At 53.4% G+C, this 26,343-nt stretch overlaps 10 protein-coding genes across 10 annotated transcripts; 5 read left to right on the forward strand and 5 right to left on the reverse strand.

Moving 5' to 3' along the window:
- Window positions 1–187: 187 nt before the first annotated feature.
- Window positions 188–853, reverse strand: PODANS_1_8200 (uncharacterized protein; the record flags this gene model as incomplete). The annotated part of the gene is made up of 1 exon (XM_001913008.1): window positions 188–853. One exon carries the CDS (start codon window positions 851–853, stop codon window positions 188–190), a length of 666 nt encoding a protein of 221 aa, XP_001913043.1.
- Window positions 854–1,741: 888 nt separating this feature from the next.
- Window positions 1,742–3,174, forward strand: PODANS_1_8210 (uncharacterized protein; the record flags this gene model as incomplete). Its single annotated transcript, XM_001913009.1, has 3 exons — window positions 1,742–1,934; window positions 2,000–2,946; window positions 3,001–3,174. 3 exons carry the CDS (start codon window positions 1,742–1,744, stop codon window positions 3,172–3,174), a joined length of 1,314 nt encoding a protein of 437 aa, XP_001913044.1.
- A 1,016-nt stretch (window positions 3,175–4,190) lies between these two features.
- PODANS_1_8215 (uncharacterized protein) lies at window positions 4,191–5,210 on the forward strand (the record flags this gene model as incomplete). Its single annotated transcript, XM_001913010.1, has 1 exon — window positions 4,191–5,210. The coding sequence occupies one exon, from the start codon at window positions 4,191–4,193 to the stop codon at window positions 5,208–5,210; it is 1,020 nt and encodes a 339-aa protein (XP_001913045.1).
- An 831-nt stretch (window positions 5,211–6,041) lies between these two features.
- On the forward strand, window positions 6,042–7,457 carry PODANS_1_8220 (uncharacterized protein; the record flags this gene model as incomplete). Its single annotated transcript, XM_001913011.1, has 1 exon — window positions 6,042–7,457. One exon carries the CDS (start codon window positions 6,042–6,044, stop codon window positions 7,455–7,457), a length of 1,416 nt encoding a protein of 471 aa, XP_001913046.1.
- A 1,184-nt stretch (window positions 7,458–8,641) lies between these two features.
- On the reverse strand, window positions 8,642–9,163 carry PODANS_1_8225 (uncharacterized protein; the record flags this gene model as incomplete). Its single annotated transcript, XM_001913012.1, has 3 exons — window position 8,642; window positions 8,714–8,817; window positions 9,143–9,163. Coding segments are annotated over 3 exons (126 nt in total).
- A 2,420-nt stretch (window positions 9,164–11,583) lies between these two features.
- On the forward strand, window positions 11,584–13,984 carry PODANS_1_8230 (uncharacterized protein; the record flags this gene model as incomplete). The annotated part of the gene is made up of 2 exons (XM_001913013.1): window positions 11,584–13,486; window positions 13,545–13,984. The coding sequence occupies 2 exons, from the start codon at window positions 11,584–11,586 to the stop codon at window positions 13,982–13,984; spliced, it is 2,343 nt and encodes a 780-aa protein (XP_001913048.1).
- A 1,147-nt stretch (window positions 13,985–15,131) lies between these two features.
- On the reverse strand, window positions 15,132–16,020 carry PODANS_1_8240 (uncharacterized protein; the record flags this gene model as incomplete). Its single annotated transcript, XM_001913014.1, has 2 exons — window positions 15,132–15,830; window positions 15,895–16,020. 2 exons carry the CDS (start codon window positions 16,018–16,020, stop codon window positions 15,132–15,134), a joined length of 825 nt encoding a protein of 274 aa, XP_001913049.1.
- Window positions 16,021–16,865: 845 nt separating this feature from the next.
- PODANS_1_8250 (uncharacterized protein) lies at window positions 16,866–21,534 on the forward strand (the record flags this gene model as incomplete). Its single annotated transcript, XM_001913015.1, has 3 exons — window positions 16,866–16,973; window positions 17,018–17,571; window positions 17,661–21,534. 3 exons carry the CDS (start codon window positions 16,866–16,868, stop codon window positions 21,532–21,534), a joined length of 4,536 nt encoding a protein of 1,511 aa, XP_001913050.1.
- Window positions 21,535–22,032: 498 nt separating this feature from the next.
- On the reverse strand, window positions 22,033–23,311 carry PODANS_1_8260 (uncharacterized protein; the record flags this gene model as incomplete). Its single annotated transcript, XM_001913016.1, has 3 exons — window positions 22,033–23,081; window positions 23,150–23,234; window positions 23,300–23,311. 3 exons carry the CDS (start codon window positions 23,309–23,311, stop codon window positions 22,033–22,035), a joined length of 1,146 nt encoding a protein of 381 aa, XP_001913051.1.
- A 1,137-nt stretch (window positions 23,312–24,448) lies between these two features.
- On the reverse strand, window positions 24,449–26,337 carry PODANS_1_8270 (uncharacterized protein; the record flags this gene model as incomplete). The annotated part of the gene is made up of 2 exons (XM_001913017.1): window positions 24,449–25,961; window positions 26,027–26,337. Coding segments are annotated over 2 exons (1,824 nt in total), but the record flags the coding sequence as incomplete, so codon positions are not given.
- Window positions 26,338–26,343: the final 6 nt, after the last annotated feature.

Consider the following 26,343-nt stretch of genomic DNA (forward strand, 5'->3'; position numbering starts at 1 on the left):
CTTGATTTCATCCATACCGCTTGACCATCGGACCTTTTCTCTTGTTGCTGATCTAGCTGAGGGAGAGGCATATATGTATCTAGGTGGGTTGGACATAGTAATCACATGAAACCAGGTGTTAGTACATCTTGTATGTTCCTACCATGAACCACAACGAAGATTTGCTCAACCCATATATTATTTCACCTCATGGCTCTGCCGAGACACTAAGCACCTGTGTAGTCCACTCCCGCCTCAACAGCCCAAAAACAACCATATCATGTATCTTATCACCCTTCCTCACCGCCTCCCGTTTCACACCCTCTTGAACGAACCCAACCCTGCTCAACACCTTCTTACTACCTTCGTTGAAGTCAAACACCATGGCCTCTAACCTCCTAACAGTCGGAAACTGCTCCCAAACCCAAGCGATAAACTCCTTCAAGACCGCCGTCATGATCCCCACGCCCCAGAACTCTTCTCCTAGCCAGTACCCGATCTCAAAAGTGTCGGATTCGACATCCCAGAGAGGCTTGAGGCCGATATCGCCGACGAGTACGCCATTGACGATGATGGCGTAGTCCAAGAGAAGAGGTTTGCCGGATTTGGTCGGTTTAGTTTCCGGATCTGAATAAGATCTGGTAGCGATGAGAAGCCAGTGATTGGCATCTTTGGATGTGTAGGGGTACGGGAATGTATTCCGCATGCAAGAGGCGATGCGGGGCCTGTTGGCTATGCGGGCGACAGGGCGGGCATCGAAAATATGGAAGGGGCGAATCTCGATGGTTGTGTGGGTTTTGGGGGTGAGGGTCAGGATTGGTGGTGGAGGGGTCGATGGGAGCCTCAGAACCGGAGTCTTTTGGGAGGTGGACATGATGTTGTTGTTTTTGGATGTGAAGAGGAAAGAGACAGTTGATGAGAGGAGTGGCAGCTGGGGCTTATGATATGGTCAAGAAGGTGAGTCACGCCGGTGTAGAGAACTTTTGCTTGTCTGGCGGAAACAATTCACATGTCCTCAGCCTTGCTGCGTTGAGCAAACGGGGAAGCTGCAGTTGTCAGTCAAACTTGCATTTCAAACTGCTTGGGATAGCTGCCAGGGGGAGGAAGGAGCTTGATCTCAGCTGCATGTGTAGTTGCAGATGCAGGGACGACATATCTACCGGCAGTCTAAGTTCTAAAGCAGATTAGCGGTCACCCTATTAAGACTGTAAAGCTTGCATAGAGACCACAGACTCGAATGCTCGACAACCTCGCTTCATATATCCAACAGATCGAAGCGTTATCTTATCAGTGATCTCGGGCAAGCCAAGATGCTCGTTCATGTTCCTGGCGCCGTTCGGTGCCCCGCTGCGGAGGGTCCGGCTACCTAGCCTGAACCCCCAATTGAACCTGGGGACCAATCACAGCCGACGCCCGCGTTGGAGCTGGCCGGGACCTGAAGCTGATATGTGGATATCGATTGTAAGGTGGCCTTAACTTTTTGTTAGCTGTCTCCGGCGCGGTGCTGGACGAGGCTGATGCACTTTGGTTTCATCTCAACTGCAAAGTTGCCAGCAAACGATTCACTGCTTCGTGGTGGGAACTCTGCTGATGATCCCGCTCTTCAATTGATGCCGCTCCGTTGATTCTGAGCCAAGCAGCAGGTCCCCATTTTCTGACAAGACACATTCCAATCCTAAAAAAGCACACGCCCCGCGAGTGTGGAACCTTCGACCTTACACCTGAGACTGGTCCAACAAACGACGACGAACAAATAGGCAAGATGGCTGCGAAATCGAGATTCACAAAGCTCGATGCTTTTACAAAGACGGTGGAGGATGCGCGAATCAGGACGACGTCGGGTGGTATCGTTACCATCGTCTCGTTGATTGTGGTGTTCTTCCTGGCTTGGGGAGAATGGCAGGACTACAGGAGGATAGAGATCCATCCCGAGCTGATTGTTGACAAGGGGAGAGGTGCGCTCTTTTTACAGAACTGCAGGACTTGAAGATAGATGGCAACTAACCAGAAGGCTGAACAGGCGAGCGCATGGAGATTCACCTCAACGTCAGCTTCCCACGAGTGCCCTGCGAGCTGCTGACCCTCGATGTCATGGATGTATCCGGCGAGCAACAACACGGCGTCCAACACGGTGTCGTCAAGACTAGACTGCGTCCTCTCAGCGAGGGTGGCGGTGTTATCGAAGCCAAGGCTCTGGCTCTCCATGCTCGCGACGAAGAAGCTGCCCACCTCGATCCCAACTACTGCGGTCCCTGCTATGGCGCTGCTCCCCCTGTCCACGCGCAAAAGCCCAACTGCTGCCAAACATGCGACGAGGTCAAGGAGGCGTATGCCGCTCAGGCTTGGGCTTTCGGTAGGGGCGAGGGTATCGAGCAGTGCGAGCGCGAACACTACGCTGAGAAGCTCGACGAGCAGCGCAATGAGGGCTGTCGCATCGAGGGTAACGTTCGTGTGAACAAGGTCATTGGCAACTTCCACATTGCCCCTGGCAAGAGTTTCAGCAACGGAAACATGCACGTCCACGACCTCAAGAACTATTGGGACACGCCTGTTAAGCACACCTTCACCCACGAGATCCATCATCTGCGCTTCGGCCCGCAGCTTCCTGATGGTCTGGCGAAGAAGCTTGGCAAGAATAAGGCTCTACCATGGACCAACCACCACGTCAACCCCCTTGACAACACTCACCAGGAGACCGATGATGTCAACTACAACTTCATGTACTTCATCAAGATTGTGCCCACCTCTTATCTTCCTCTCGGCTGGGAGAAGACATGGCAGGGGTTCAAGGACCAGCACCACAAGGAGCTGGGTTCGTTTGGTCAATCGGCCGATGGCAGCCTTGAGACTCACCAGTATTCGGTTACCAGCCATAGGCGCAGCTTGTCCGGTGGTGATGATGGTTCTGAGGGCCACAAGGAGCGCCTCCACGCCAAGGGTGGTATTCCCGGCGTCTTCTTCTCCTATGTAAGTACATTTTGAGTAGACCTGGACGTAAACAAATGCTGACTCGCAAATCAGGACATCTCCCCCATGAAGGTTATCAACAGAGAAGAAAGGCCAAAGTCGTTCCTCGGTTTCCTGGCTGGTCTCTGTGCCATCGTCGGTGGTACCCTGACCGTGGCCGCTGCTGTCGACCGTGCTCTGTTTGAGGGTGGCATGAAGCTCAAGAAGTTGAGGTCCAAGGATCTATAAAACATTCTTGGTTTTTTTTTTCCACATTGGATGTAAATATATAGGTTATACGCTTTTCGGTCTTTCTTTTTGCTTTTCTGTCTGTTTCCAAGGATTTGCTTGCTTGTTGGGTGGTTGCTAGATGCATGATGAGGAGTTTAGGAGAAAAAGAATGTTCACTTGGTTTGTTTACAGGTGTTGTCGGCCACGCTCTAGTGTGATGACTGGCGTGGATCTGGTCTTGTGCAGATCGGCTTTGTTTGCCGCTTGAATATTTTATGCTCGACCGGTCTGGGGGGTGAGAGAACGGTTGACTCGCGTGGAGCTTGTCTGTTCTTTGGGTGAACGGTTCTGTGCTAGTCGTTGGTCGTTGAGGTTAGTTACATAACGGGCTCGCTTCAAGGAAAACTGCGCTTTGAGATGGTATGGTTCTTCCTCACAGTGGCGATGTCATCAATACTGGAAGTCTTTCATCTTGGTTTTCGAAACAGGTTGTCGCCCTCGGGCATATGAAGCGGCGCCGAGACATGTTAGGGCTCATATCCTCGCAGCTGTTGATGATTGACCTCACTTGTTACTATAGACTGTCCGCTGATTTCCGCTGACTGAGCGAGGGGTACGGGGTTTGTCTCTAGGCTCCGCTCGACGATTTCGAATCACGACTGATTGTTGTAGGTTTCTTCGAAACTCTTTTCCTGACAGGCTGCAAAAGATCGCTCGACAACTCAGCGACGACGACGACGGCATATTCAGTCTTTGATGGGACTTCGGCCCTGATGAAGGGCCTCTGAAGCTCTCAACAATTCCCGAGAGAGCATTCCCGAGTGGGCGTTCATTCCTCGAGAGGGCATTCCCAATTAGTTGTTTTCGAAGAATATCCGAGAGGAAAGCATTCCAGCTCTTCGAAGGATCTACAATCTCTCCCAAAGGTATGTACAACGCTGGCAACGGAATCTTCATGACAGAGTACTGACAAACAACGAACAAAACGATAGAGTCAAAACCCTCTCCCTCTACAACCTCAACATCTTGCCGTCATGGCACCCACCGTCATAGCAGACGAGAGCGTCTCCAACGTCCTCCGCTACCTGAAAATCCTTCACCGCCACATCTGCCACACCCCAATCACCTACGACCCCTCCCCCCCCTCCCCCCCTCCACCTCCCTACTCCCACTCCCCTCCCGACCCTCCCCTGACAGTCCCCGACCCGAAAATCATCCTCAAGACGTACGACCAGCTAGACGAATGGTACGAGACACTTATCCACGTAGCCTGCCTCCTCAACCTTGCCCCCTTGTTCCTCGACCCACCCGACTTCTTCACGGGGCACACCGACAAGATGACTTGGGATGACGAGAGGATGAACAACCAGACCGAGTTTGCGAGTTGTTACGATGATGATGGCGGGCAGACATATTCGCTTACCATCCTCAAGAAACCGGAGTACCCCGTGATATGGGAGCGTTTTCCCGGCGTGTTTCTGCATCGGTTGACGGTGCTGGAGGAAGAGAGTCTGATTGAGAGGGTTGAGAGGGATGATGAACGGGGTATATGGGGGTTTTTGGGGCAGGGGAATGGGAGTAGGTATACTATTGTTTGGAAGGAGGCGCCGAGTACCCCCACGGAGAGGAGGTTGGGGTGGGATAGGCTGGAGCCGCACGAGAAGAGGGAGTCGGAGGGGGTGGTGGGGAGGTGGGAGAGGGAGATGAGGGGGTATGAAAGGCAGGTTTGGGCGTTGGGGTTGATGAGGGCTTGGTTGGGGGGGGCGATTGATAGGGGGTTGTTGAGGAAGGTGATGGATCCGGATGAGGGGGTGGTTTTTGAAGTAACGAAAAGAGGGGGGGGGGGGGGGGATGATGATGTGGGGGATTGGGGGGAGGCGGGGGGATTGAGGAAGTTGGTCATGGGGTGTATGAGGGTGTTGGAGGTGGAGGAGGATGAGAGGTGGAGTGTTGAGGAGGAGAGGGAGGAGGAGGAGGAGGAGGAGGAGAATGAGGAGAATGAGAAGGAAAGGAGAAGGGAAATTAGGGAGAAGAAGAGGAAGGCGGTGGATTGAATGGTGCAAGGAGGTTGTGTAGGACGTTGTTGTTTAGATTCTGTATAACAGACCATTGTTGACCGTACCTGGCCTCGATGACATTCCCCGCGGTTTGATGCTCCGAGGTGATTGATTTATTTGGCCATAACAGTCATCAACTTACATCTTAAAAAGGAATAGCCGTCCTAACTATCCTTTCAGGCCTGTTAACTATTAGTTAAGGTCTTTCAAATATCCCTTACAACCTACTGACTATCTTTGAAGGCCTGCTGACCATCTCTCAAGACCTATTAACTGTCTTTCAAGGCCGTCGTTGAAGGGGCAATGTCGCTTTTGATCAAAGGAGCAATCCGGATGTGTTCGTCACGGAAGTAATGGTTGAGGAGAAGGGAGCGTGTTTCTGGCTTTGGAGGATCGGGCTTGGGACCGTGACTGGTCCATTTGTTGAGCCTTTGGAAGCCCTGTTAAGGACATCACAGGTCTCTGAAACTCCCACCTTCCACCAGCTAAGGTAGGTTAAACTTTTTAAGCCATCAATCCATTTCCTCGGTGCAATTTCCTCGTGTTCTTCTGGTTCTTTCCATTCCCCTGGGTATGGAAGTTGAAAACGGAGGGAATCTCAGCTGTGGCTTCCCATGACTACAAACTGAGACCAGTCCATCAACCGTTTCAGCGTACGACGACGTCGTTTCCAGCTCAACGATCGACCTATTCTTCATCAATTCCCAAAACGCCATGTTGCACCTAGTTTGAGTTGCCTCTTACTTCCTCTTCAACTTGCTTCCCCTAGACAGCCAGTGAATCTAACTTTCACATAGTATCCTCGCGCTCTTCGGTGAGAAAGTCACCATGCAATTCATGAGCCAGGCTACCGGCTGGGCCGATAGCATCATCTTGGCAATGGCCCCATTGGGCATTATTACCATCATCGTGGCAGCTATTCGTGTTGGTGGCCCCTTCTGGCTCGGATCAGTAATCGGAAGAGCTCGGGAGAACCGCGCGGTGCCAGAGGCCGAGTTGATGTCGTCAACCTCTTATGAGGTACGTGAGCTCTGGAATGGCCAAGAGATTGTCCGGGTTATGGGTCAGGGGCCCATTCGAGAGTTTATTATTCTCATACCTGAGGATAAAACCAAGGATGAAAAAGAAACGGAAGAGGGGCGGGAAGGCCATATGCTCGAAGTGAGGGCAATGGAACTGAAAGACCCCCCACAAAATGAACAAGGAGTACTTGGGGCCATGTGGTACGTGTATCTGTCGCCACAATGGGTACTATTTTTTCAAAGTAGTGTGCTCGCCTGGGCTGGGGTAGCTACCTACTACTTTCAATATCCGAAGGACGACAAGGAAGGAGAACCCGTCGCATGGGTTCGTCGAAATTTCAACAAGAATCCCGAAGCAGTTCCTCTTACGGCCGGATTCGAATTGGACTGGCTTGTAATGACTCTCGAAAAGCACAGGACTGCCCTTTGGTTCTTGTCAAAGTCCGATGAAGACTGTGGCCAGTTGGATGAGTCTTCGAGACCATGGGCAAAGGGTGATGATTCTTGGGACTGGAGAGTCGCGGCCGTCCAGAACCGCAACAACGTGAAAATGGATCCTGATGAGCACAAGTCCGAGTCGAGGCCTCAAAGACTTATGCGCATTCGGAGAGAGCTTGGTAAACTTGCTGGTTGGGCTGGGGTTGCGTCAGCGGAAGCAATTTCACTCACGCGAGCCATCGAATTTACAATGGACACCCTTTTCAGTCATGGGCCCATAGATTCAGGAGACATGTGGTGGTCACTTACTGTCAGCGGTGAGCCTGTTTACTTTCGTCTTTCATGGAAAGCCGGACACTGGACGGCATACTCGGATGAGCTGGACTCGGTTCTCCCTCTGTGGATGTATTCTGCCCACGAGAAAGAGCAACGCAAACATACGAAAGAAGGTGACAATACAAAAGGGGATGACAAAAGCAAGACCTCGGACCAGTGGTTGAGCGATAAAGGCACCTCGAAAAAGCCGAGCCTGCAGATCTTAGCCATCCGCCGACCAAGAAACACACAACGATATGTCAGCCTCACCTCACCAACTTACAACTTTTCATCGCCTTCCTTGTCTTCCCCAGGAACTGCGTCAGATGGTATGGAAGATGGCCATCCGGCCAAAGGTCCCGGCCGCGCATCGATTTCCTATCTACGACGTGGGGGCCGTCCCCGAGACGCTTCACAGAACCTGCGACTTGATATACCACGACCCACGTGTCACCACCCGCGAGACTAATAGAGAGCAACTATACAAGATTTGCGCTCCCCAAGACATCACTGGAACAGATTCTCAGGCAAAAACCTACTCGTGGGATGGAAACAATAGCTCGGCATACATCTAGGACGCCGGTTTATGGGAGGCATGTGCCGAGTCGAAGCGTGTTGCGCTGTAGGAGTGGAGAACTCGAGTCGAAACCGATATGTTGGAGGATATACGGCTACAAGAAAATGACGGCTATGACCTAGAGAGTGCCTCTGAGCTGGTAAAGGAAGTGTACGTGAGTCATTATGTTTACACATCAGCGTCACCAATCACCCACTACCAACGAAATCTCCCCAGCTCGGCCGTAACGGAGACGGCCCCCCTTTTAGTCATTGCGCTAAGGGATCTGTTTTGGCTCGATGTCCAGTCGACGGCTCTTCTTTTCGACGATTTTTGGCTTGGGGACTCGGAGGGGATCGAGTTCATGGAACGTCTAGTATGCCCTTCTAGCTTTTTCCCACAAGTGTACGGAGGATATGGGCTGTGGCCGAGCAACATCACGATCGAGGTTGATCCGGCCTGGAATGACATATGCGTGCAGGGCGACCAGTTTCCAATCCTTGACGCCATGGTTGGTAAACCAGCGGATGGGTCGCCCCGAGATTTTCTGTTCCGGGCCATCGACTATTGCCACAAGTTGGTCGTCGACAAGTATATCACCAACGGCAACGATGAAACGGACGAACACCCGTCTATCTGGCTCATTGACAGTGGGCGTGGTGGTGCCCAGTATCGCCGCCGAGGTGGCCGAAACTCACCTTCATGGCCGGATTGCACATACGAAACTGGCGGCTGGGCGAAGGGTGCTGTCTTTTATGACTGCGAGCATACCTACATGGAGGCAGACAGCTACGGTCCACTCATCGGGGAAATTTTGTTCACGAGGATCTCAGAAAGAGACAGCTGGGTTAACGGTGGACCCGAGGATGTGATATTCGAGGTGTCGCGGTGCGTCGCTGTGCTTGTGGTGACGCCTTGAGAAGTGTTTTCTCCAAGATTGTGTGTGGGTACTGGGTCAACAAACCAAGATAGCAGAATTGTTGTATTTTTGAATATATGCATAACTTTGTTGCTCGTTCCTTGTCCCGCTACGCACACCAGTTGGTGCGAGCATGGTCTTATTGGAACATGATACACCTGAGTGAACAGCTTCTGGGTCTGGCTATTGTTGGCCTTCAAAACATACGCTCGTCATGGAACTTGAATCTGCACACCTTTCTCTTGATTACCAACTTCCCCCCAGAACTCTACAGTCCCCGCAACACTCACCGTCGCGTATCTCTGATGTCACCGGTTCCCGAGCTGACCGAGCTGGATTTTTCGTGTCATTGTTCTGTTTAATTGTTACAATTGCCACGATCAAGAGGCTGAAAGAGAGACATATCAGAAAAAAAAAGGGAGGAGGCAAGAGATGAGGGGGGGAGATGGCGACCGGTCGCGTGGGACAGACAGGTGGGCTTGACTCGAGAAGCAAGGTGAACACGGATGTGGCGTGAAACTTCCACTCTGGAGAAACGGGTTGTGTCCGTGTTGCTGTTAGTGGGTTCGGAGTTGGGCTATACGAAGGGGGAATATGGTGAAGGTAGTCAACCAAGTTGTAGTTGGCATATGCTTGACTTGATGTTTCGAGGCATATATCAAAAAAGAGACGGGCGTACCTCATTGGTCAATACCCCCATTGCCCAGATGATTCACGACGAACGGTTCTTCTCAAAAGCCACCAAATGACTTGCCGCATTTCCCAAGTCTCGATTCGCACTTATGCATGCAGGTCGCAGGTCACGGAATCGCTGTCGGTCGCTTTTTGGGCGGCCGGCCGGTGTACCTGCTGTGAACTGCTGCGGTGCGAGGTTGATGTGTAACTGGTGATCGTGGAGAATCCCTGTTCAGATAATACTCTTCTTTCTGTTTTTTATGTACAAGATCCAAGGAACTGGAAGGGAGGTTCCTGTTTCCAGGTTAGGTGAGGTCTCCGTGAACTCAACTCTTGAGACGTCAGGGTGGGATGGATATATGATTGGTTGGTCAGGGGTGTCTCGTCCTTATTAGGTAATTTTTGGTGTGGACCACACGCAATTCGAGGTTTTCCTCTTTGCCCACCCTCTGTGCCATCTGATTATTAGTTCGACTGCAGGAGCCGGGCTCAGCAGTTTTTCTTGTGTTTGGGATGCCACCGTCTTTCGGAAGACGCAAGAATAATCAACAATAATACTGCGTAGCTAACACCACATTGGCATATGCAGCGAGAGATGCAGAGGGCCAGACTCTCAAGAATTTCAATGGAATAAATCATTGGACGCTAGCTCGGATCAAGACCCACGGAACGAGCCCCGGGCGGACCCAGACCATCTCGGCAAGCCGTGGAAGTCCTGTTCGAAAAAGCTTGTCAAAGTGATCGATGGATCTACAATTTGTTTTCCACGGCCCCTGGAGGAGGCCTTGTCATGGAAGGAATTGTTGAGCTTCTAGTGAGAGAAGAGATGATAAGGTAGAGATGGATTCAGAGTTTGAATCTGCGATCCCGACATGTTTTGTGGCACGAGAGCAGGCGCAGACCCTGCTTGTGCCTTCGTGGTGCATTGCATGCAAAGGGTCCAGATCCTGCGGCACCGACCGTCGCGGCCCCAAACGGATCCAATGCAATTCGTCTCAAATGGCAATCCGGGGGGCCGTTCAGATGAACATGAAATTCGGTGCAATATCCGCGGAGGGGCCTCTGGGTCTCGGGGTATTCTTAGAGTCTGGAAAGTAGCACCGCGTTACGTCTTGCCTTCAACACAGATCCATAGATGACCCGTTGACGTCGTTGCAACTGATGGCCAACTGCATATTCAGGTTCGGCACTCACGTCGAGGCGGAGTCTTTGTGTGACGCCTCCATGGCGCAACCTCTACGGACAGACCGGTGAGGGGCTTTGTAGTTGGAAGGGGCATGCATTGTGGTCTCTTGAGGACAAATATTAGTTCTAGGAAAGGGGAAAAGCGCAGTCTGCACCCCATGGTTTTTGCTCTCTCTTGGGCCACCTAGGGAGTGCCCTGGGCGCTATCGCACCGCAGCACCGTTACGCTGTTGCCGTCTGAGCCCAGGGACACCCGCACACCGTCTAGCTGCTTCAGTGCTAGCCCAGCCATAATTGGAACCATTTGCACACGCTTTTCCCAAAATGGCATGGGGGCCAGAAGCAAATTCATGTGGGCGCTGGCTTCGCAGGTTGGCTTTCCGTTAGGGACCCGCTTCCCCGTTCATTCCCCTGGCCATCCCCCTTCCTCGGCCTGGCCTGCGAACGCAACGTGACGCTTCTTTCTGTTCTCACAATCATCCTCCTCCAACTTGTGGTGTTGTGAGACCCCAGGACGAACGATCTGACCTATCTATTTGCCGCCTACCTACCTTACCTACTCTCGTTTCCAATTCTCACGCTCGTTCTACCCCGTCCGTTCGTTGCCGCCATTCGTGACTTGCCCGTTGCTTTTTCTCCTTTTCTACCACCTTACTACCTTACTTACCACAACCTGTGTGGCTCTTTTATCGGCTGCTCACCCGCCCGCAGTTCCTGTCTCTGAATGCGCCGCCCATCCCCGCGACGATACCGGCTTGGACCTTGAAACGACAGCCCTCACCCGCCGCACCCCTCAAAAATCTTGATGTTGTTTCGAGAGAGGCATCAGCACCTCGAGTTACCACTGGCTCACCCGCATCTTTACATTTGACGCTGCCTCTTTTTACGCGAGCCGACAATCTTCCCGATCGCGGTTCACCCTTCTCCAAGCCACCAAATACTCGCGCATCTTTTAGGTCGATCCCGCATGGTTCGAGTCGCACGCCACACTTCGTTTGCCGGTTGGGTGGTCTGAGTCGGCCAGAGTTGACCTCATATTTTATGCGCCTTTAGCTCGACGTTTCGGTATTCCGTCGACGCTGTTGCCCCTGACGTCTTGCCCAGGACCGATCTTCAAACCCCAGGTATCAGCGGAGGGTTGCGGTTGAGGAGGAACCCCCTCACTGGACCGCCACGCATCGACCCAGCAGATATTTCGAAGCAAACACTACAACAACGTATGAATCATCGTAGGAAATATTTTGCATCGCGAACGGCACCATGGCGAACCGACCTGACTTTATCGACGTGAGGTCGAAATCCTCCGCTTCCGTTGGACGCCCGCTACGATCCCCTCGTCTCCATGTTGCGGGCGAAGCACCGCCGGAACTATCACCTCTCGATGCCTTCGCGCTACAAAGCCGTCTGCTGGCAAAGCAGCTGCAGGAAAGTCAAAAGTCTGGGCGACGCATGAGTCGACTGCCACCGTTGACTACTGAAAGCCCGTTGATCATGCAGGGAAGGTCGGAGTATTTTCGATCCATGTCCCACGATTCTGCTTCCGAGGAAGAATTCGCTGCGCAGCACAGCGCAGGCTCTGGATTTAGACCAGAGGTGGAAACTGATATCAACAACCGGCCTGTATCAGTGCATCCCCGAATGAGCCATATACCACCTACGCCTGAGCAGAATGTCCCGGTACCAAAACTGCCGCCGACCTTTGACTCACAGAAGGAGGCAGATCAGGAGCAGGAACAGGACCGCGAGAGCTTGTTCGGGGTCGGAGCTCGAAGGGAACATTCACCAGGCCCAATGGATACTGCTGCTCCCCCTGCCCAACTGACGAGGACGGTAACGCAGGAGAGTATACCTCTCCCAGCATCGACACCTACTCGCTCGATTACTAGCTCCCCCGAAAGAATATCCAAGACAACCTCCCATGAAGCCGGGGGACTTGTTCCTCCTCGGCCTCTATTCACTAAGCGCTCTTCGAGTTTGATGTCCTCTCATGACAGTTCGGCCGACGATGAAGGATTCAGCACCCCGATGAGCACATCATTTCACTCTCAGGGGTCTCGCAAGTTTTCTACCAGCAGCGGTGTTTTGTCGCCTGGGTTTGCCCCATACCAGCGATCACCTTCCATCAGCTCGGATATTTCTGCTTTGCCGCGCCCGTCGTTCAATTTCTCTAGACCACTCAGCAGAGCTGGGACACCAAGTCTGGATCCACCAGCACGGCAAGCATCATCTGATAGTCATGCTTCGTTCATGCTCACGACCGATGATGCAGCCCATACGCCCATCAGTATGAGCAGCGAGGCACTCACCGAGTCTACGCCCAAAGAAGACGTATTTGTGCTGCCGCGGGGTAAGGCTTTGCAAAGGAACTCGGTTGTCCTGCCGGACATGAAGGCCCCGGCGAGATTTTCATGGGAACATCCTGTCGAAAACCATGGACAACCACCACCATCCCCACCTAGCAGGCCGGCAAGCAGGCCAACAAGTTCAACCGGGCCACCGAATCCTCCTGAAGCCAACACTCGGCCGTCACACGAGCGTAGTAAGCTCAGCACTGAGATTTTTAGATCGGGACCAGAGCCATTCCCACCTCTGGGCAGACCATCGACAGAGAGTGCCCGTGTGTCTGGAGAGTCGCAACGAGGCCGTGCTCCCTTTGCCCATCTACACGATGCTGCTGCGGGGAGATCGATAATGTCGAACAACACAAGCGATTCGGCAAGCACAATCAAGCCTGGACCTGCCACACCGGCTAACCCACCAACGATGGCCGATCTCACTGCGGAAGAACACGTTAACAAGGCCATTGCTCTTCACCAGGAAGGTTCGCTGCCAGAGTCAGCGTGGCATTTACGGCACGCAGCCAAGCAGGGTCACCCTACTGGCATGCTGCTATATGCTTTGGCTTGTCGTCACGGCTGGGGCATGCGACCGAACCCTCGTGAGGGAGTGGAGTGGCTTCGGAAAGCCATGGATTCGGCGAATCTGGAAATCAAGGAGGACGAGGAGCATGCCAAGGAGGGCAAGCATGTGGATGTGAACGAGCGGAAGACACACCGTGCTCAGTTGGCGCTCAGTATATATGAACTGGGTGTCAGTCATATGAACGGGTGGGGGATTGAGCAGGATAAGGTGTTGGCGTTGAAGTGTTTTGAAACTGCTGGAGGTATGATTCTTCCTTACTACAATGATTCGGTATTCGGTGCTGACAGATATCCGTGTAGCTTGGGGAGATGTCGATGCGCTTGCGGAGGCCGGGTTCTGCTATGCTCAAGGCATTGGCTGCAAGAAGAACCTGAAAAAGAGCGCCAAACTCTATCGGGAGGCCGAGTCGAAGGGAATGAGCATGGTGGGCAATAGCTGGTATGTTTCTGTCATGTATTCTCTGGCAAGAAAATCTTTTAACATTGGCACAGGATTCACAAGCCAAAATATGCCGACGACCCTGAAAAGGACAAGAAGGACCGGGCAAAGTCGAAATCTAGAAAGAGCATCTTTAGCAGAAAGACGCATTGATCTCTTTGCTCGCCATGCCATGCCAACAAACATTACTCTTCAAACCAGCATAACCCGCCGACCAACGACAACTCCCCTACCTATAAAGGACGGCATCTTTGTCTCAACACTTTGCATTTTTCTTGGGGGTTTTTTTTTTCTTTGTTAGACAGTTTTTTTTCAGTCATCATCTATCGTCATCATCATCACTCATACCCCCATCAGCCTTTTTTGTTACTTTTTTGCTTTTTGTGGAGTTTTTTTTTTCTTTTTTGTGTGTTTTGTTATAGGGGAAACTTGCAACATATTGTGGGCGTTGCATTTTTTCCTTTTACAAATTCGTTGCGGTGGGCAGGTGCAAAAAGAGCAAGGTGTGATGGGTAAGGGGGGCTTTTCTAGGGATTCGTTTTCTTTTCAATTTTCTTCCTGTTGATCTCCAAAAGTCGGATATTGAGAGGATCTTCTTTTGTACTTTTTTTTTGTGTTTGTTTGGTTTCTTCTTTTCAAGGTTATCTATTTTGGTTTGGTATTATGCTTGGGGTTTTTTCTTCTTTTTTTGGTGGGCAGAGAAAGAGGGGGGACTGGATTTAGCGAGGAGTGAAGAGTAGGAGGGCAAAGATGGGAGGAGGGGGGGGGAGGGCCGGTGGGAAGTTTTTAAAAATCTAATCGTAGTTTTTCTCGATGGTTGGTTTGGTTGTTGTTGTTGTTGTTGTTGTTGTTGTTGTTGTTGTTGTTGTTGTCGTTGTTGTTGTTGTTGTCGTTGTTGTGTAGATATATTTGCTGCTGCTGTTGTTGTTGTTGATCAGCAAGAAAGCTTTTTGTAGATATCTGCGAGCTATGTATGTTACCTATTTAGTTGAAGGTGGTGTTAGGTAAGATACTTATCCAGAGGTGGGGTGGAAGCGAGGGAGGTGGGAGATGAGACGGACCTCGTAAAGACCCTGGGGGTTTGACAGGATCGAAGATTTCTGGAAGATCTTGACTTTCTGGTGATTCATGTGTGGATTTGAGTATGATATCCACCTCAGTATCAAGAGCTTGAAATATGATTAGCACGCCTTTGAACTGTCTTTCAAGGCCTTTTCACTATGTTAAGAGGCCTTTTAACAATCTATCAAGACCTATCAACTATTTATTAAGGCCTATCGATTTCATTATCTTTCAGGGCACGGTTTGACCGACAATATCGATATAGCACACCAAATACGTCCGAAATTAATGATTCGACTTGAGCTCTATTAGTTCTTTGCCCACGCCTGCTCTCAATTTCATCACATCAATACTAATATCACATGACCCACGCCTCATCCCAGCACCTATGTGTCAACCTCCATCTTATCGCCAGCCTCCGCCTCCGTCAAGTCCGTGATACTGACAAAGTTCCCAATATCCTGCTTCCTGATCGTGATCTTCTCGTTCAGCACCGCCGTGGTACCCGTTGGGAACACATAGCTCTTGAGCTTCTGCGTCCTCTCGTTTGGCTTGATGTAGTTCCTCTTGAGAATTGTCTTCTCCGGCGTGATGATTGCCACATCCACGTTGCTACCAGAACCCAAATCGTTCCAGATACCAGCCTCGATAGCATCCGCGCAGAGCTTCACAGCCTCGTCCTGGGTCAGCTTGGCCTTCCACTGCGTCTCAAAGACGGACATGGCGGCGAGGGAGCCGGAACCCATGGTCACGTAGGGCAGCTTGTCGGTGGAGCCGTGGGCGTGGACGGTGAAGAGGTGGGTGCCAGTGGGGTCGACGCCGGCGACGACGAGGTAGGCGCCGATGTGCCCTTGGTAGCGGAAGAGGTGCTGCTTGAGCATGGTCATGACGGTTACCACGCGGGGCTTGCGGCCGGTGGAGAGGGAATGGAGCTCGAGCTGGGAGGAGATGAGGGCGGTGGTGAACTCGGTGTCGGCGGCGGTACCGGCACCGGCGCACCAGATGTTGGGGGAGATGTAATGGAGCTTTTCGCAGTTCTTGTCGGCGACAATGGGGCCTGAGGTGGCACGGGTATCGGCGGCGATCTGGAGCGGAGAGGGTTAGATATTATGGGATGGGGGTTAAATTCGAGGGGGGGGGGCAGCATACCACTACACCACCATCATATATACATCCCACAATGGTGGTACCTGTGCTGGTCGCCTTGGGGAGGGGCACGCCGCGGGCGTGGAGAGCCGCATTGCGGTTGTAATTTGAGAAATCAAAACCAGGCATGGTGTGTGGTTGGTTTGTGGTTGAATATCGTCGGTTCTAAGTGTCCAAGCTCGGCTGTGGGGGTATGTTCGTGGGAAGGGGGCTCTTGATCGAGGCCGTTGAAGGGCTGATGACAAAGATGGGATCGTAACGCCTTGGCTGGCAGCCGCAACTCTTGAATGCGGGATTGTGGAGCGAGGATGCTACGGGTGACTTGATATGGTCAGACGTCTGGGCCTGTAGCTGTCTCAGTCGTGGATGATGGTGTCTTGAAGCTGTAGAAGGTTGCTACCGCAGCTTTCCCGAGCAGGATGTTGGCGGGCGTTCAGGCGGGCGATACAGTGGTCGTCAAGCTTGGACTGACGCGCGCTACAGGGTGCTGCCTGACTCCACAGCGGGACCTGGAGGCTGGCCCAAGCTCTCCCCACACGTGACAAGCGCTAACCAAGAGGGGGAAGGCACTCTTGAGTGACAGGGATGTGCTCTCGGGTTGGCATGGCAGGCAGAAAAATCGTGGGTCAATCGCTCATTGGCGCGTCGTTCACCATTTCTTTGAGCTGGTGTTGACTTTCAACTTGCACAAAGAAACTGCAGTCCCAACCCCCTCCTGGCAACATTGTTACTGCCAACCAACAACTATTCCCGATCGAAACGACACCCATAATTAGGGGGACACGCGCAAACTATTGCTATTTCAATACTTCCAATCCCTTTTGCTCGACGACTTCTCGGACTCGCTGCCCGATCGCGATACCGCTTTGGCTGGATTCGCTCTCGAGCCCCGGGACACCTTGCCCGCTGATGAATCACGCTAGACTCTGAGCTCAGGTCCGCTGTCTAAGGCCGGCCGCATCGCAGCTACAGCTATGGCTTTCGGTTTTGGAAACGCGAGCAATGCCATGATGGGCGCACCTTCCGCTGGCGGGGTGGGGGGGTTGTCGCAAGGAAGCGATCTCGAGGTTATCCAGACAGAGGTGAGATAGGTGCACGGTGACAGGTGGTTGAGCTCACACCAGAGTGGAGTGTTAATTTGTATATACAGGGTCTTGGATTTCTCTCTCTCGCCGGCGATTCAAAGGTTCAGTTGACCTCAAAATGGCAGCCTGCTCCAGCCCCAACGGCATCCCTTCTTAGCATTGCCCCTCGAAAGGGTCTGGTTGCTGCGGCCAGCCCAGATGCGGTACACATCGCCACAACCGAGTCTGTACGGAAAGCGTTCGAGGGCCCTAAGAATGGCGATAGCGACGTCCGACCGTTCACACCCCAGGCCAAGGTGCCGCTTGGCATCAGGATCTCACAGTTAGCCTTCACCGTGGATGAACAATTCCTCATTCTTTCCGCCGAGTCGGGCGGTGGTCTTGCTGTCTACAATACCGACACGCTTACACAAGGCGGCACGCAATCCGCCTTCGAAATACCTACAAATTCGGAATCTCTCAGGGCTCTGGTTCCAAATCCTTCACCGGATCTCTCGCACTTCGTCGCCATCGTGACGGACAAAGGCAACCTCTTGATGGCGAACCTTGCGGAGAAGAAGCTTGTATCGGGCGCGAATGGGCCAGTACTTCGTTCGCAAGTCAGCTGTGTCTCATGGAGCACCAAGGGAAAACAGCTGGTTGCTGGTGTAGCTGACGGCTCCATCTACCAAATGACACCCGAAGTGTGGAAAAGGCACATATTCCAAAGTCCCCCAGTGTTGGAGATTACCATGTTGCCTCGTTGGCCTGGATTGAGAACCACGTGTTCCTTGCTGTTTACAACCAGACAAATGGTCAAGATCCATCTGTTTTCAACCTAATCACCCGCCATCAACCACCAGGAGGAACACCTACGTTCACCTATCAGAAGATCACTGACCCGGTAGAGCCTTTTGTGGCCGACAAGACACCACACCACACTATCCTCAGGCTGAAGGATTTCCCCCCAAATCTCGACGAGTGTTTGCTGGTTGCGTCAACGGCCAATGAAGGCATTGGTTTATTGACACGCTCCAAGACCCCCTTGACACAGGACAAGGATGCGGACAAGATCACAAATGTGTTCACAACAACTGAGTTTGCTGACGATTCTAAGCGTGCTCAGCTCCCTATGGGCGAGGACCTGACCGATACGTTTCCTATCGGAGCGACGCTCGACCTGTCCAGCAAGGAAAAGGTTTACAAGCCCATCCCGACGGACGAAATCGAGAACTCTCCCGGGCCTCTCCCTGGCCTGTGGGTGCTCAATAATGAAGGCGTGCTTGTGTCCTGGTGGGTTGTCTATAACGAATCTATTCGGGCCGGGACAACGTATCCGGGCATCGTAGGAGGGTCTGCCGCTCAGGCAATCACACCAGCGGCCCCAGCTAGCTCTGGCGTCTCTGCCTTTGGGTCTCCTGCCGTTGCTAGCTCTGGAGCTTCTGCTTTTGGGTCCCCTGCCCTTGCCAGCCCTGGAGTCTCTGCCTTTGGCAAACCCTCTCCTGCTCCAGCTTTCGGGACACCGTCCTCTCCCGCGGCATTCGGTGGTTCCTCTGCTTTGGGAGCCAAGGCTTCACCCTGGGCTACCGCATCAGGTACATCTGCTGCCCCAGCGTTTGGTTCCAGCGCGTTCGGTAGTAAACCAGCTGCTGCTGTACCTGCGTTTGGTGCCCCTGCTTTTGGCCAGCCATCGGCCCCTGCGTTCGGCCAGAGTTCACTAGGATTGGGGTCGGCTAAGCCTTCTCCATGGGCCACGGGAACAACTGCTTCTGCAGCACCTGCCTTTGGACAGTCAGGTTTAGGCAGCTCGGCAGCCGCCGCCGGTAAGGTGTTCGGTAGCGGTGCTGCTCCACCAGCTGGTGGTTTTGCCAGTTTTGCCAGTAAGGGTGGCTTTGGGTCTCTGGGCGGTGCTTCTTCCGGATCCAGCATCTTCGGATCAAAGCCTGCTGGCTCTGCCCCCGCCCCTGAAGTCTCAATGGATACACCTACAGCATTCCCTCCGCCGGCTGCGAAGACGGACAGACCCGCTTTTGGGGCTTCTCCTTTTGTATTGGGAAGTACATTCAAGGCTGATACCTCAAGTGCTGCTAGTGCCTTTGAAACTAAAAAGCCAGAAGGCAGCTCCATGTTTGGAAGTGGGTTCAGCTCTGCCTTGGAAGCCCCAGCTTCCAAGGATGAGGATATGGATAGAGTAACGCCAGCGCCCGAGGAGAAGCCCAAGTCTGTATTTGGTGACCTCGGATCTACTACGCCAACATCGACACCGGCCCCCTCGAAGTTCGGCTTCCAAACTGCTGGCGCCGAAGCTGCCAAAACGACCCTATTTGCCCCGAAGGCCTCGGCTCCCACATCTAGTATCTTTGGAACTCCAGGACCTGCTTCGTCGGGGCTTTTTAAGCCAAAGCCGGAAACTGACCTCTTTGGTCAACCGAAGCCTGCTGCTAATCCTTTTGGCGCACCGAAACCTGCCGCGGCAAATGTATTTGGGTCACCAAAACCTGCGGAAAATCCTTTCGGAGCACCAAAGATCAAGCAAGAGGAAAGTGATAAAGAGAATGTTAAGAGTGTTCCGGCGGCCCCTCTGCCGCCGGATGCAACTAGTAAGGCCGACTTCTCTTTTAGCTCTTCATCTTCAGGATCAAACAACTCACAAGAAGCAGATACCAAAGCTCCTGTGAAAGCAGAGGAGGCGCCACTCCCTCCGGATTTCATGAAACCAGGCCCCCCCTCGAAGGAAACATCTAAGTCACCAGGATTCAGTGAAAGCGATACTGGGCGGATGCCCCCCAACCTGCTTTCGAGCAAACCGAAGCCTGAGGTCTACGATGCCAAACCACCTACCCCTGAGGAGGCCCCCTTGCCGCCTGACTTTATCGGCAAGCCCGCCACCAAACTTCCGGATGTCCCTGCTGTGCCAGAAAGCCCCGACGAGAGTGAACTATCAGAATGTGACGTGGAAGATCAGACTCACGAACTTGAGGAAGGTGAGGTTGATGAAGAAGAGGAAGAGTACGATGAGGAAGAATCGGAAGGCAGCGGCGTTGATGTGACTAAGGAGTTCAGCCCGACAGCTGGCGGTTTTGAGAGTCACACTCCTGGCATCACTCCCCATGGGTCTTTTGATGGTGGCATGACTGGAAGTGCGTTCTCGACCATTTCAAGATCCGAGGCCAACCAAGGTCGCCCGCTCTTTGGCGAGATCAACACGAGGAACGCCCCGTCGTTCCCCAAGCCGGTGCCGACAAGCCCTCGATCGCCGAGTCCGATGCGAGGTCCACCTCGGGCGAGCCTTCTTCGGCCTGGTCCCCCCGACACTCCTCGGTCCTTTGCGCCAGGTGTTGCGTCGGATCTCTTGGGACGTCGCTCAGCACCCCCGGCTACCAGCCCGTTCGGTTCTGCTCCAGCTAGCCGGGCGCGGCCACAGGAGGTCGACCCTAACATCAAAGCCCAGATGAGGCTCGCGGCCAAGCGAGAAGAAGAAGCCAAGCAAGCCCTCGTAGATCCGGAAGACGAGGGCATCCAGCAACTTCTCCGCTCCAAAATTGAGCCCACTCTGCAGATTGACGAGTTCTTGGCGACGGACACAAGGCTCAAGGAAATTGAGAAGCGCGGAGAGAACGAGATCCCAGCTGCGTGCGAGGCTCTCTGGCGGGATATCAACCGCATGATTGATCGCCTGGGCCTCAACTCCCGAGCGCTCCAGTCTTTCATCCTCGGCCATACCACCCTCCGCAAGGAGGACGGCCACGACCAGGACGATCTCGAACACCCCGATGACTGGGTCCTTGTCGAAGCTGAAGATCTCGGTAAAATAATCGACAGCCAACTCTCCCGTCGCCTGGAAGAGGGCCGCATTCAAGAGATTGACCGCGTCGAAGATGAGATTTCTGGCCTGATGCGGGACCTGACCAAGCTCCGCGCCAAAGAAGAAGACATGCGCAAGATCATCATGGCGCATGTCGATCCCGACCAGGTGAATGTTGCCAAATCTTTACCTCTTAGTGCGGAGCAGGCCGCGCAGCAGAATGAGCTCAGACGATCCTTCGCGACGTTTTCGGGGCTGTTGGCGGGAGCAGAAGAGGCATTGACGCTGCTCAAGGCAAAGATTGCTTCTGCAGGGGGTGCGAGCGGTAGAGCACCTGTTCCTACGGTGGATGCCATCTTGAGAACGATTCAAAAGATGACCAGCATGGCGGAGAAGAGGAGCGGGGATATTGATGTTTTGGAGAACCAGATGAGGAGGTTGAGGTTGGGGACTCCGGCGAGGAGCAGGGAGGGGAGTCCGTTTGTTGGTGGAGGAGGGCCGGCCACGCCGACGCCGAATAATAGGAGGTCGTTGTTGATGAGCCCCGGCAGGGGGGAGTCGCCTTTTGGGGCGTCGGTTAGGATGGGAAGTGTTGGACCTGGCGGCGGTGGTGGGGCGGGGCCTAGTCCGAGGAAGAAGTTGAGTCAGTTTAGTGAGGAGGAGAAGAAGGTGCTGAGGGAGAGGGAGAGGAGGAGGAAGAATGTGTTGGGGTTGTTGAGGGGGAGTTTGGAGAGGACGGGGGGGAATGTTAGTCGGTTGAGGGATGATGAGTAGTTTGTATGGGAAAGGGGGACGGGAGCAAAGTGTATGCGTTTACAATCAAGGTTCACGGTGTTTTGCTTTGGAAGAGGTCTGGTCTCGTAAGTTGGGTTTGGCTCGCAGCATCGAGTTATATGTCTGTCTGGGTTGCTACATAATTAGGATTGTCAAATCACAATTTTATGTGGTCAGTTGTGGTGCATGTGTGTGCGTGTATGTGTCTGTGTGGTAGACATGAAGCAAAATTGCTATCTACCCCTATTTACTCCGCTTAGTTGTTGTATCCCACCACGCTGTCCTCTCAGAAGACTCTGAAACAAACCCACAAGAAGTTTGACTAAACCAAAAAAAAACTCCATTAACGCCCGAAACACAGGCCCCTCCAAGATGAACAGTGATTTTCCGGCCTGTAGTAGGTAATATAGAACCAAATGCCATATCCTTCCTTTCCCTCCTTCGATTCATTCCTTCCTTGTCAATTCCCTAACCTTCCAACCTATCTCAGACGAGAAATCAATCATCATCCCACTCATCCCCATTCCTAATCCCGCTTGGCTGCCCTCCGTTCTGCTGAGCCGCCTTCTGTTTCTTCTTCTTATCCTCCTCATTACTCTCACTCTCATCATCATTCAACGCCCTTGCCAAATCATCCGGATCCTGCATCTTCGCATCCGGATCCGCCCCCCCAGCCAAATCATCATCCGACTCATCCGCAAAACCTCCCCTACTATTGCTACTCGTCACACCCTGCTCCTGCCTCGACCCACCACTCTCCCCATCATAAACCCCCTCATCAGCACTAATACTAATCCCCCTACTCCCCCACTTTGCCCTCCCCGGCCTGGCATCCCGCCCAACCTCATGCCTCCCCGGTCCAAGCGCAGGCGCGCTCTCCTCATCATACTCATCCTCATCCGCCGCGTTGCTCCCACCCCTCAGGTGCTCGCTCCCAAAAATCTTACTCAACAACCACCCCCTCCTCAAATCATCCGCATCCACCACCCCCCCATTCCTCAGCTTGACCCTCTGCCTCGTCCAGTACACCCACGCAAAATCCGCATACAGCGCCGTCTGGACAATCCCAAAAATGACACTGATCGGGTTCGGCTTCCGCCCATTCGTGTCCAGCTCCCTGAGGAACCAGTTCAGCAGATACAACCCCCTGTAGCTCCCCAAGAACACAATGTAAAAACTGGTAATCACCGTCGGGACGGTCGTCTGCCGCAGCAGCAACAGCTGCGGCAAAACGCAGACTGACTCCAAGATCTGAGAGAACACCCAAAGCCATTCTGTAAAAGCCCACTCTCGTTGCTTATCAAAGATGAGCATAAAGAAGGGGGAGAGGACGAGGGATCCGGAAAAGACGAGGCCGGCGAGCTTCCAGGCGATTTCCTTTTCGCGCGTGCGGGGGTAGACGAAGCGCATGATGCCGAGGGTGTAGAAGGAGGAGAGGAGGTAAAAGACTTTGAAGAAGTAGTTCCAGGCGTGGGTTTCGACGAAGAGGTCCGTGTAGCGGGTTACGAAGACGAGAGCGTAGAAGAGCTGGGTAAGGAGGGAGACGCCTGAGACACAAAAAGGGTTAGAGATGGTTGGGAAAGGGGGGGGAAGGGAGAAGGGGAAGAAAACTAACCTTCGGCGCTCCTGTTACGGTGGATGGAGAAGATGAGGATGCATTTTGCTGTTATGTGCGACAGGTCGGCCGCTATTCTGAAGATCTAGCTGGTTGTGAGCTTTGTCTGATCAATCCTTGTGATTGATTGAGGTATCTGGCGTGACATACGTTCCAAGCCATCTTGAACCACTATCCACCCCTGACGGTGTCTGTAGGTGCAAAAGACGCTATCGCAACGTGGAGAGCTTCGAGTTCGGGGGGGACAGGAGCTATGATTGCATCACAAGCAAGGTGCCGCTCGCAAGGGACACCTTGGAAACCAACAACAGGTGGGGTTGCGTAGGTGGTTTCGATGAAAGATGGTAGTATATAGACAGCGTCGCGGACGGCCTGTGTGAAGCTGGTAGCAGAAGAAGCTGGATTTGCGGTGGGAGAGGAAGTTTTGTTGATTCTGAAAGCGTGCGCGTCAAGCTCTTGATGCGGGTGGTTGCTGAGCTAGGTTGCAGGCGGCAGCAAACTGACGGCACTTTGCAGGCTGGGGAGGCGGGCCGGAGTGGCCCAACGATGATCAGCTGAGGTCAGCTGCGGAATCCCTAGGGTTAGGGTTGTATACCGAAAAGACATGCTCTTTGACACTCGATTTAAGACATCGTTTACGTGATTTCCAGGTTTCCATTATGCAAAACACTTCAATCCATTCGGCCCGGGCACTACAAATTCCGTTGATGCGAAAGACTAAAAAACATGAGAAAAAGGGTCCAAGTCTCCCTTCCACTTCCGGCTGATATCCGGTGCCCTATGCCGGCCGCCTAAACCGGTCCGGAGCCGGCCTCGGCCCGGAAATGGTCCCCCGAGCAGATCAGCTCCGCGGCACGGCGCTGCATCAACTTCCCTCGGATGATTCAGAGCTAAGAGTTTCACTTTTGGGCAATTGGTCCAATGATTGGTGTGATCTCATCTTCTCATTACTAGTTTTCAAGGAACAGCATCATTCCAAGCTATCAATACAGTAGCAGTCATGTTGTTCCTGCTCTCAACAAACCAGCGAACTTGATCCAAAAAATCCAAAATACAAAACAATAACCAAATAGATCAAGCTGGTATGAGTTATGCTTTGCTCCTCCTCGCAGCAAGAAAAATGACCGCCACTAAAACAATGGTACATCTATTCTTCCTAGCCAGGGCTTCCTAATCGGCGTCGCTTCTCTTGGCTCGGCCCAGCCCCGTCCATGAAACTCTTTGCTGCAATTCCCAAGGAGCGCCGTGCAAATGCGGGTAAAATAAAAAGAACACAGTTAGTGAAATCGCTCAAGTGACTTAGATCTCAAGAGTGACCTTCTGGCCCTTGACTCTACCGATCACTTGGCCAGGAGCATACTTGGGAATGACCTCGTCGTCGTGGAGCATCTCGAACTCCTCGGTGGCATCGCGGCCCATGAAGTTGAGGATAGCCTGGGGACCACCGGGGTGGTCATCGAGCCAGTTGGTGAGGTCCATGACGACACCCTTGACAACAACCCAGAGATCCTCCTTCTTGTTGTGCTTGGCAACCTCCTCAAGAGTGAACTCCTTGTCGGGGATGGTGAAAGCCTTGGTGTCGGCCTTGGCGGGGGCAGCAGCAGCCTTCTCGGCAGGGGCACCAGTCTGAGCACCGGGAGCAGGGAGAGCAGCCTGCTCACCACCCCACTGGACCGAGATCTTGCCGGGAGTGGAAGGATCGATGTGGAGGGCGATCTGGCCGAGACGGGCAGCGCCAACATTGCCCTTGAGAGCCTGCTGGAAGTGGTAGTTGGCAGCAGAGTCACCGGCAACACGGCCGTAGACGACGCATCCAAGGAGGGAAGAACCACCAAGACGGTTGGCACCGTGGACACCACCGGCAAGCTCACCGCAGGCGAAGAGACCCTCGAAGGGCTTGCCCTCCTTGTTGAGAACCTGGGCCTTGTCGTTGATCTCGATACCACCCATGGTGAAGTGGAGAACGGGCTCCATCAGGGAGACGTGGAAGTCATCGTTGATGTCGAGGGGCATGTTGTGGAAGAACTTCTTGCCCCAAGGATCCTTCTGCTTGCCCTCGGCAATGGCGTTGTAGGTCTGGAAGGTCTTCTGGAGGTGCTCGGGAGTGCAGCCGATCTCCTTGGCGAGCTCCTTGCCGGTGATCTTCTTCATGAGACCACGGCCAGAGTAGTGGCGAGTGTGGAAGTCAAGGACCTTGGAGGCCTTGGAGTTGAGGACAAGGCGGACGGGGTACTTGCCCTTGTCCTTCTCCTTGTGGATCATGCCAGAGACGTAGTCACGGTGGCCGAGCTCGTCGCAGAAGCGGTCACCATCACCGTTGAGAAGGATACCACCCTCACCACGGAGAGCCTCAGCAGCCAAGAACTTCCACTTGGAGCCGGGGTCCTTGGGGTCGACGAGACCAGTAGGGTGGACCTGAACCTTGTCCATGTCGATGCCGTTGCCGCCAATCTTCATGACGAGCTTCTGACCATCACCGGTAGCGTGGGAGCCGTTGGTGGTGGCAAGACCCATGGTGTCGGGTCTGTGCTTCTGGAGGAGCGAGCCCTCACCGAAATCGGCGGCATAACCACCGGTAGCGAGGACGACGGGGCCGTGGATGGTGAGGGTCTGGCCCTCGTGCTCAGCCTTGACACCGCTGATGACGTTGCCCTCCTTGATGAGGTCAACAACGCGGGCCTTCTTGGTGATCTTGACACGGTGGGGCTCGGTCTCGGCGAGCTCCTCGAGTCTCTGCATCAGAGCGTATGTGATGGCCATGCCGGGAAACTTGGCATCGTGACCACGGTGGGTACGGGGCTGAGAGTGACCACTGATCACAGCATGTTAGCAAGGCTGTCTAACTACCGGAAATGCCGGAAAGTAGTTGCCACTTACCCAAGACGGGAAACGAGTGTGAGGTCAAGGTTGAAGACATCCTGGAGCCACTCAACGGCAGCAGCGGACTTGTAAGTGAGGACCTTGATAAGGTCGGGTCTGGCCTTGTCACGGGCAGACTTGAGTGTGTCGTCGTAGAACTGCTTCACGGAGTCCTTGATCCCAAGATCAACCTGGGTGCGGGTGAGGGCACCGTTGATGCCAGAGGTGGCCTTGGTGGAGTTACCACCGAAAAAGCCCTGCTTGTCGAGGACGTGGACGTTACCACCGGCGAGGTAGATGGAGTGCGCCGCCGAAAGACCCGCCAGACCGCCACC

The sequence above is a fragment of the Podospora anserina genome, chromosome 1, assembly GCF_000226545.1.
Source record: "Podospora anserina S mat+ genomic DNA chromosome 1, supercontig 1".
Classification (NCBI taxonomy): domain Eukaryota; kingdom Fungi; phylum Ascomycota; class Sordariomycetes; order Sordariales; family Podosporaceae; genus Podospora; species Podospora anserina.